A 10,809-nucleotide genomic window follows, 5' to 3' on the forward strand; every position below is an offset into this window, starting at 1 on the left:
TTAGTTATGGTTGTGAAGATTGCAGTGATGATGAAGGTCAGAATTACTCTTTTTCATCCTCTCATCTTTCTGCTCATGATTTCTGGTGAGTCACTGTTGTTACAGTTGTTAAAATGTTTTCTGCAATAGTACATCACAAAATCTGTTATATTTTATCCCTGAAAGAGGAAGTGTGGTTAAGTTAGTGGAAGTTAGCAAAACAGGTGAAATTTTTAAATTAAACAATGGTTTTCTTGCCTCTTTTTATCATATCAACTCGTCTTGAATTTAATTGGATTTTATATTTTAGTCTCTGTGCTGATGTGCTTCATTTTTGATAATTTGTGCATTTTCACAACACACTTTTTTTCTCATTTGCCTGACTTTTGAAACACTTCTCATTCCACAACAACTGAATGACATTATTAACATTTGCAAAAACTCAAGCTTCACTGTTGTTCTTCTGTTTGTTTGTATTGCAGGAGTCTTTGGACAAATCTGGACGGTGTTTTATAAAACTACATCAGTATGTGCTCTCAATGGCTCCACAGTAAACATGTCATGTTCGTACACATACCCTCAGCAGTATAAACTGACTGATACATTCTGGATGCTAGGTGTAGAGATCAAAAGTTTAAAAGAATATCCCAAGTATAAAGACAGGGTTGAATACATTGAAGACAGACAGAAACAAACTGCTGTTCTCAGACTGCACAACATCACTAACAATGATGAAAGAGTTTATTTTTTCAGATTAGTAACTGATACTGTAGGACAAAAATGGATTGGTCAACCAGGAATTCAGCTTAAAGTTTCAGGTAATCCACTTGACTCCTTAATTTCTATTAATGATTAAATTTTTTGGTCGTGGTTAGATGGATGTGTTTCTCCAGCTCTTCAGGTAAAGGCACCACAGCTGGTGCTGGAGAAAGAAAGAGTCAATCTGACCTGTGAAAGCACATGCAGTCTGACAGATGCATTTATCTGGTACAAAAATGGACAGGCTTTAAAGATCCAGAACAAAACCCTCCAGCTTCAGTCCGAGCGCAGTGATTCTGGCCGTTACAGCTGCGCCGTCAGAGGACATGAAGACCTGCCCTCTCCTGCTGTCAGCGTCAATGTCATGTGTGAGATACTTTAACCAGACAACCACTCTCTCTGCATTTGAATACAATGGGTTTTTATATGATCCCCTGCTGGTGGATCATACATCATCTGGCTGCAAAGAGCAACTTTCACCCTTGAAAGCCATTCATACATTCATACATTCATGTACTCTGACAAAACAATTATTTGTGTGTCTGTGTGTTTGTGTAAGGATTTAGAAAATGGCTACATTGCTTGAGTTTAATTCATTTTAATTTTATTCTGTTATTTTATTGTTGAAATGTAGTTGTTTGTTGCAATACAAACAAAATATACATAAATTATTCAGAAACTGGCCCGATTTACAAATGAAGATGGCTATCAGTCTTGAACTGCAGTCTTCATCACTGATTATAAAAAATGCTATTTTTTACCTTTTCCCAACAGGGAAAACCACCAACAATCAAGAACACAGCAAAATCCCCAGTGTTAATTTAACACTCTGAGTATGGACTCATATAAACACTGAAGCAGTGTTAAAAGTAACACTGAAGCAGAGTTGAAGTTAATGAGATAATTAAGAAGTTAATTGAGTTATGATTAAGCATTATTGAGGACACCTGATTTTAACAAGCAGAATCACCAAACGAGAAAATCACAATTTGTGTGTCACCATTATAGTGGTCAGTGTTTGCTTTAGCTGGGATCTTGGCTTGTAACTTTTTACTTTTAAAGTTTGTTTGTCAAACCAAGAGCAAAAATCATCGTGTGTTGATGATTATGTTTTAATGTAATCGTTTTTTGACATGAATCACTGAACTCATTTAGAGTCTTTTCTCAAAGTAAAACTTCCATTACAGATTGTCACAGCTGTGATTCCACAATGAAAAAAATCTGTATTTTCTATACATTTTGTAGGTATCTCTTGCAAGTGATTCTGATTTTTTTTATTTTTTTATTAAAGAATTTTAATTTTTGGCACACACAGATAACAATAATCAGCGTATGAATCTCAACAACGGTGACAAACAACATATTCAGATAAACAGATCTACTCTGAACATCACAAAACTAGATACTAAAAATGAACATAAAAACAGCAAAAGTAAAATATAGTTAGAATAAAAAGTTAAAAAGACAGTTCAGATCATAATTTATTCATGCCGCAATGCATGATGGGAGCCATGGATGAGTTTTTATTGGCTACAACATGCTTTTTTGATGGTCACTGTTGTTGTGATGCTCACGCTGATTCCTGATGTCTGTGTGTCTAAACAAAAGATTTCTTTTTTACGTCGAACTAACTATTAAAAACATGTCATACTATGTCAGAAATGCTGGGTTGCTTACTTCTCTTTTTCACTTAATTTATGTATGCAGTAAAGAAACCTAAACTCAGGCATTGAGGGTAACTCTATAACAAATAGCTCAAATCACAATCAATGGCACACATGATTGCCTTTGCTGTGGTCTGTCTGTATGATATAATTCAGTCACTACAGCCACATAAAATCTAAAGATAATAACTGAAGGGTCAAGATCCCAACTAAAGCAAACATTGACCACTATAATGGTGACACACAAATTGTGATTTTCTTGTTTGGTGATTTTGCTTGTTAACATCAGGTGTCTTCAATAATGCTCAATCATAACTCAATTAACTTAATTATTTCATTAACTTCAACTCTGCTTCAGTGTCACTTTTAACACTGCTTCAGTGTTTATATGAGTCCACACTCAAGAGTGTTAAATTAACACTGGGGATTTTGCTGTGAATCTCTCACACACACAAATACTATAATTTCCTGTATACTCCATATACAAGCCAGAAACTAAGCCTTTTTTGCACAGGCGTATCTAAAGGGTTAATGGTCCCACCTAGTGATCTGTAAAAATAACAAATTTTACCTCTTCCCTAAAAGGGAAAACCACAAACAATCAAGAATGCATGATTTTATGGTGTCATGGCTTTGCAATCAAAAGATATTGTAGGAATGGAAGTCAATGGGGCAAAAACAGCCATGAACCATAAATGAGGGAGAAAAATTAAAATGTAACGCTGCACAAAAACAATGCATCAAAGTTGTTACTAATCTTTGACATGCCCAAGACTGTGATAAAAGGTAAAAAAATATCCAGCCACAATCACTTTTTATATTGAAAATATGTCATTTTGTTTGTGTTTTTTCCCCAAATCATTGACATAATTTATGAACTTGGTAATTAAAGAGTTAAAATCTTGGATTAAAAAAAAAAAAATGGTAGTTTTTATCAGGACTGAGGTTGATTAATAGATTTATGCAAAAAAAAACAAAACAAAAAAAAAAAAACATCCAAGAACATAATGAAAGGGTAGCGAATTTGCCCACATTGTATTGTTACGTTTTTGAAAATTTCAAAGCATTTTCACAAATTATGGGTCAAAATAAGATTTGTCACCGAAAATCATTTAATTTGCTCAAACACAGAGGAAGTTGTGGCCAAAATAAGACTCAACTTTACCCCCAAGTGGACGAAAACATCCCCAACAATGCATAAGGCTTAAGATTTTCAAAAAATTTAAGGTGGGAGTGATAAAAGACTGTGTTGAAAATTATGAAACAAAAAAATAAAACCATATAATTTTTCCTGTAGATCCCCCTCTAAACACCTCAGTGTCCATCAGTCCGTCTGAAATAGTGGAGGGAGATTCAGTGACTCTGATCTGCAGCAGTGACTCAAACCCTCCTGCTCTGAACTTCAGCTGGTTTAAGGAGAATCAAAGCTCAGCTGTTGGATCTGGACAGAGTTTCATCATCTCCAGCTTTAACTCCAGTCACAGCGGACGCTACTATTGTGAGGCTCAGAATCAACATGGATCTCAGAGATCAGCGTCTGTTTCAGTCTCTGTTAAAGGTATTCATCTTAAACTCACATGCTGATCTTGTTTAAAAGTCTGTCCACTCCCTTACTATATCTATCATCCCTATGTTTAAAGATTGTAATATGAAGAAACAATCTTGTCATTGCCTTGCCTCTTAGGTGATTGGGATATCTTGTATATCATTGCTGTCTGTGTCACTTCTGCAATAATAGTTGGATGTGGGCTCTTGTTTCTCATCATCATCATTGTGCACAAAAGGTCAGCAAGCAGAATATTATTATTTTTTTGCATATTCAGAAACATGACAGATTCTCAAATTTTATAAACTTTCAAAAATGGTCTTTATTAGGAATTTTTAATTCTGAACAGTGAAGATCAGGCACGTGCACAGGTAGGGTTCAACCTGTGCAGAGCACATGCCCTTTTTGCCCTTACACTCCGAAGTGCCCTTTTTTTTTGGTGGTGTTTTTTTTTAATTTTTTTATCAATGCTACTGGTCATCCTTTACGTCTGTCTGTCTGTTTTACAAATATTTAGCAAATGAAAGTTCTTAAAACGAGCTTGTGTAAATCTTATTCGATCCTCAAACTGTCAGTAAGCTGATAACTCCGCCCCCTCTATCTTCATTGAATCAACTGAAGTTCCACAGCAGCCGCACAGTAGACAACAGCTGAGCTGAACAAAGTTTTGCGAAGGGTAAATACATATCTTGTTGTTTTAATAAGTACTACTAAACACTATATCTATAAAGGCTCATATTTTATTTATTTGATGTCTGACTGACTCACTGACTGAGACATGTGGGACGTCGCCTGAGAGAGAGTGCTAGCATTTGCCATCTAGTCATAGCCAACACTTAAATAGCCTGTGCATACAGTTGCATTTCATCTTTTATAAAATGCTATTTTGGCCAAATGCATTTTACCACAGGAAAAACTGAGCGCTCCGTCTATATAGCTACAAAAACTAGTTTGTAACCTGTAACGTTAGATGAAAATGTAATGTGATGCCGGCAGCGGCAGGCGCTGTCGCCGTTTTAATGACGGACAAAAAAAATAAAAAAAAATAAAATAAAAAAAAATCACATTTGCTGGCCAAAAACAATATATTGATAAGCAATACAACAACATATAATTTGTTTTTACCATCGGAAAATCATAACAGGTGCGCCCCCGCGCTGTTTTCGTATTGGAACTTACACAAAGCGACGAGTGATCCTCGTCACCTACATAACTATATTTCTAAGAAATTTCTTCTATCATTTATAATTGCTGATACACTTAATTTATTAACATTTAGGCTAATCACGTGATGGTATACTCTCCGCTCGTCCTCACATGTATAAAATGTTGTAAAACATGGTTTTACTACAGTAATGTAGTAAGTTAGTAACAAAAAAAAAAATTACAGAGCACTGTGAAATCGTTATATTTTATCATGCAGAATGTAATTCATGATTCATTCCAAGGGTTCATTTATTTGATCCAAAATACAGCAAAATCAGTAATATTGTGTAATATTTTTACAATTTTAAATAACTGTTTTCTATTTGAATATATTTTAAAATGTGATTTTATTTTTGTGATCAAAGCTGAATTTTCAGCATCATTACATCAGTACTCTTCAGTGTCACGTGATCCTTCAGAAATGCTTTTCACTGCAACTGTAGTTTTCACACTTTTTATTTATTTTTTTATTGCTGGCTTATTTTAGGGAAAGTGTAGTGAATAAGAGACCTTCAAGAGACCAACATCCCTGGTCCACCACAGTGTCAAATTTTGCCAGGTACATGGCTTACAGAAGGTTGATGTTCTAATTAGGGTTAAAGAAGCCCTTAAAACCCCTGTTTATCTATATTATCTAATTATCTAATATTATTATTATGATTGTTATTAATCGTGAATAAATCTAAAGCTTTTGAGACTATTATTTTGTGTTATTGAATTTGTCATGAAGATGTGACCATTTCTTCCTTTTATGCAGGCTTACTAAATAATCTTGATATAAAAAAGGGGGGGGGGGGTGCCCTTTTTCAGTTTCAGCACATGCCCCTCAAAAGGTCTGTGCACGGCCCTGGTAAGATAGAAAGGGACTATTTTAAAGTTTTAAAGCGACTCTGTTTATCATATTTTACATATGCATTTGTCCTTGTATATTTAACAACAGGACTAAGAAAAGTAATAATGACTCTAAGGACACAGAGCAAAAAAAGGTAAGTCGTTTAGATGCTGCACTGTAAAAAATTTTAGAAAAATACATGATGTCTTGGTAGTCAATGACCTTTATTTTCTGTTAAATAAAAATGTTTCCTTTTACTTTAATACAAATGCAATACATAATTCAAAATATGAGTAAAACACATGGAATCATGAATTGGCATTAATTTAAATGAGGGTCTGTAGGTAGCATGTTAATTATCACACACTTCAGATGTTACAAATGTGCAGAGCTGAATGTGTTTCCATGGATTGCAGTAAAATCACAACAGAAGTTCCAGTTTGTCACAGTGATTCTGTTGCAGACGTCTGCAGGAAAGGCCTCTGAATCCAGAGACGCTGAAAATGCTTCTGCTCAAGATGACAGAGATACAGACACAAAGAAACCTGAAGCGGAGGAGATTGCATATGCCAGCATTACATTTCACCATCCAGCTAATGAAGCCAAGTGAGAAAACATGAATTATTACTGTATGTCTCAACATAAGCCATTTGCAAAGTGTCTCTTACAGAAAACAGCACCAGAAATAAACCAAGAGTTCACATTTTTGTTGACTAAAACATGCATGAAAGGCTGGTCTTTGCACAGCAGCTTTAAAAGTCTGTTTAGCTTCATCAAGTTTAATGCTCTGTGATGATCTCACACTTGTTGATGTATTGTCATTTTTGCAGATCTGCTGCAAGCCAAGACATGGATGTATCTGTGATTTACAGCGGCATTAGATGATCCAGCCTAATCTATGTAGATCCAGATCATGAAAAGAAAATGTAATCATGTTTTGGGTTTTGCCTTGCTTATTAAGCATTTGCAGCTCCATCATGGTTAACATTTGGATGATTTACATCTCTTGTAAGCCAAATAAACAAACAAGCACAGAGTGAAGTGAATGTAGTATGAGGCATTTGTGATCTCTCTCTCTCTCTCTCTCTCTCTCTCTCTCTCTCTCTCTCTCCATATCTAGACATTTAAAGAATTTGCTGTTTATTTCTTTCTCGTTCAAGTCGCACCATACATAATTTCGCAAAGTAAAATACATAGGCTTTTTACTTGTATTTAAATCAAGACCAGCACACTGCAGAAACATGAACACACGTGTGCCATGCTAATCCAAGTGAGAGTCGTCACATCTGCTCAGCTGTGGACAAAAATCACTTTAACAGAATGCATTGCTATATCCCACGTGCTAATAAAAAGGTACAAACACTTCAGTGATTTCAGAGTCTTCCATCAGGTGTCAGCTGTTTAAAACGGTGGCTGACATTACAGAACTTAAAACTATCTGAACAGGTTAGTGTGATTGATGAATACTGTTTTTAGTTTCACATACAGTATTAGGAACTCTTATCTCTTTCTCTTAACCTCAGGATAGTCTTGGGGTTCATTAAAGGAACAGTAACCCAACACATTTGTCAATTTAAAATGAAACAACCTAGGAGCATCGCAACCCTTCATTTCTGTTTCGCATGCAAACTCTACATGCAAAAGGGATATTTATTTATACAAATAATGGCGTGATCATATTTCCAAGTGATGTGTTTTTGAACCTTGACCAGTACATTTGGTTTTGTTTTTCTTCCAAGGAGTTTTTGCTATATACTGTTCAGAAATGTTGTTGATTGAAATTGTCCGGACAAACCTGTGCCATGCTTGTAATGTAGAATGTGTTTGGGTTTGAGGATATTGTATTTAATATGTTTTATAGATTGCCATATACATCCTCTCCCAGGGTTGTGTTGCACTGTAGGTTCTGGTAGATTGGGTCTGATTGGCTTTCATTATTAGACTTGTCACTGGACATCTTCATGGTGATGTAGTGTCTGTCATCAGGAGTGTTCTGATAAACAGCATTAGCCTAAATCAAAGACATAAAGCATAATTCTATTGTTAATAATCTGTTGAAGTGGCTTATAAGCAGAAGTTAACCCCACATGAAAAGAACCTACTGTATATGAGGATATATGCCTCATAATAGCGTCAGTCAGAGCAAGAAGTACCAGTCAGGAAATAAAATGTAAGTCAAAGTCTTTAATTTCTCTTTGAGTTTCTATTATGGTGTGCTTTTGTTTTGCATTCGTATACAATTCCATATATAATATAGGAAAACGGCCAATTTTATATATATGTCACATATATTAAAAACCTACATCAAAACCTATATGAAAACATATGTTTATATAGGTTATTTCCATGTGGGTTGTGATTGTGGCAGCTCAGATATTATGATGTTTCTGTGCTCCACTCACCTCCTCGCTGTGTTGGGAATTGTACATGGATCTATCAAGATTACAACCTGAAATAAAGCAAAGAATAAAAATTTTATTATTATTAGAACTGCCTTTTAAAAATAGTTATATATGTATATAATAGATTACTGGGATGTTTACTCACTTGACTTGACTCTCTTTCTGCAATGACAGACAGTGACCAGTCCAACTGCACACATGATAGCCAGACCAACGGCAGCGTAAGGAATATAATGTTCTGACACTGGGAATATATGGGCAATCGAGGACGAGTTTTTGTGTTCAGCACCTGTACATTGTAATAGAAACATTGATTTGCATTACATAACATGTCAGTATACGTATAAAGGGTTAGGAACTTGCCTGTTTTTTCACCTGCTGGACCAGATTCTTCGACAAAACCTTTAAAAAGAGGACTTAACAACATCCAGTAAACCCTTAAGATCGAATGCAGGCATTGAACTAAGAGGTTTGACTACCTGTTGATGTCAGTGAAAGTGTGGCTGTCCTTAGTGGTTGAAGATATGAAAACAGAGAGTCTTGGTTTAGTCGAGTGCATTTCCCGTGCTTGTCTGTGTTTCCATTGTCACTTGATGAGTCACTTCTTCCCTGTTTCCAGTGTTGGCTGTTATAAGTATAAGAGTAATTTCAAAGACATGTCTGTATTTCTGTGTCAGCTTAAAGAATAGGTCTTTAAAACTTTTTACTTTACCATTTAATATGAAACAACATGGTAGGACTGTAACCCTTCATTACTTTGACACAGCATGCTGCTATTAGGAATGAATATATAAGACGAATCATCTGGCAGTACAGTGAAATGCATAATGTTGCTCATCATTTCTTACCTTTAGATACTACTCAGTTTGACTTTCTGAAATGTGTCTAGACCAAATCTATCCACTCCACACCAGTAAATCCCAGAGTCTGACTCCAGTAGATCAATGATGTTCACGGCAAAGTTTCCATTGCCAAACTCCTTCAGTGTGTATCTCCTTTAGATGTCTGCTTAGACTTCACAAGTATATCATGCTTCCACAGGGATCTCTGCAGAAATACTTATTGTTGGTTGAAGCCCAGCTGTGGGAACATGTAATTGTGATGTTTCCTTCACTGTTTCCTCGTCTAGAAATTTCACCAGCGCTTGATTGAATTCTGTTGGATAAACAAATCTCTGTTATAGTTAGGGAGTCAGTAGGATATATTGTATTAGTACCATCAGTTCCTCTTCAAGAAGCTTCGGTTTCAGTTATTCATTTGCCAAAGTAACTTACTGTTACACTTACTGTACCTTTGGTCTGAAACATTACAATAGGAAGTGTGGAATGCTTCACAACCACTGTAAGGATTTCCTATAAATGGGTTATTTACAGCACAAATAAAAGCTGACAGATACAGTCAGTGTAGAAAGTATTTGGTCAGAGCTGGGGTAGACAAGTGCTGTCCTGCAGAGTTTAGTTTCAACTCTAATCAAACACACCTGGATAAACTGATCAATGTCTTCAGGATTTCTAAGGCTACTGGCAGGTGCGTTTTTTAAGGTTTGGAGCTGAACTCTGCAGGACTGGGACTCTCTAGGACCAAACTTGCCAGAGAGTTAAGAGAGATCAGACTAACCACACATTTAAAACACATTAACTAGTTGACCTCCTGTAAATAGCTAGAGTGTATTGTGTTTTTCACCCATGTCTCCATTGGGTTTGCCACAGTTATATGTTAACCCGGAACCAATAGGTTTTTATCTTTGCTCATTATTATTTAAATTTTTGTAGTTTAACCTGCTGATAAGAAGCCTGTTGAAGTTTATACATATAATAGCCTGGTAATACCCAAAACTTTGCTACTTCACTTTGCCCTCGTAGACAGAGTCCTGGAAGGGGTATAATTAACAAGCGTTTTCTTTCTCGTGGTGGGCCCCTTGTCTGAAGTTTAAAATCATTGGTAACCGGTAAACAATCAATCATTTTTTTCTTCCCAAAACCTGTTGGGAGTAGGGCCACATTACCCTCCATTCAAAAAGTCGAAACAAACCCGTCTTCTTGTTTGGGCTTCAGTTGGCAAATCCGGGAATATTCTCCAAACACAGAGCGAATAGCATCCCCGTGTCTCCATGTCCGCTGTCGTTTTCGATTTCCCTAACCTAAACTACAATTCCTAAATTCTGCGCTGAGTGTCTACGTCACAGCTCTTAGCCCGCACTCTGTTCCTTGATTGGCCGGCTGTTTTGAGGCCGGAGGAAAACTGGGAGATAGTTTGCTATCTCCGACTGAGTACAGAAGCGAATTGAAATCGAATTAACATCTACCTAAATGTATCTACTTAAACAACATATCTACCTAAATGTGTCTCTGTTTGCGTGATTTATTCATGATCCAGCTTCACCTCTAGAATAAGTGAATATATATATATATTAAATTAATT

General features: G+C 36.0%; 1 protein-coding gene across 1 annotated transcript; it reads left to right on the forward strand.

Annotated features, from left to right (window-relative positions):
* Nucleotides 1-224: 224 nt before the first annotated feature.
* On the forward strand, nucleotides 225-7,348 carry LOC113083560 (B-cell receptor CD22-like). The gene is made up of 8 exons (XM_026254605.1): nucleotides 225-258; nucleotides 462-797; nucleotides 873-1,106; nucleotides 3,700-3,960; nucleotides 4,087-4,186; nucleotides 6,095-6,140; nucleotides 6,450-6,592; nucleotides 6,817-7,348. The coding sequence occupies exons 1-8, from the start codon at nucleotides 225-227 to the stop codon at nucleotides 6,869-6,871; spliced, it is 1,209 nt and encodes a 402-aa protein (XP_026110390.1). The 3' UTR covers nucleotides 6,872-7,348.
* Nucleotides 7,349-10,809: the final 3,461 nt, after the last annotated feature.

The sequence above is a fragment of the Carassius auratus genome, unplaced genomic scaffold (genome assembly GCF_003368295.1).
Source record: "Carassius auratus strain Wakin unplaced genomic scaffold, ASM336829v1 scaf_tig00038819, whole genome shotgun sequence".
NCBI classification, from domain to species: Eukaryota; Metazoa; Chordata; class Actinopteri; order Cypriniformes; family Cyprinidae; genus Carassius; species Carassius auratus.

Excerpts from the sequence above, each read along its gene's own strand:
- LOC113083560 (XM_026254605.1), top strand. The coding sequence starts at position 225 with ATGGTTTTCTTGCCTCTTTTTATCATATCAACTC. Across the intron at positions 798-872 it reads AATTCAGCTTAAAGTTTCAG|CTCTTCAGGTAAAGGCACCA; the intron begins GTAATCCACTTG and ends GTGTTTCTCCAG. Across the intron at positions 3,961-4,086 it reads TGTTTCAGTCTCTGTTAAAG|GTGATTGGGATATCTTGTAT; the intron begins GTATTCATCTTA and ends CTTGCCTCTTAG.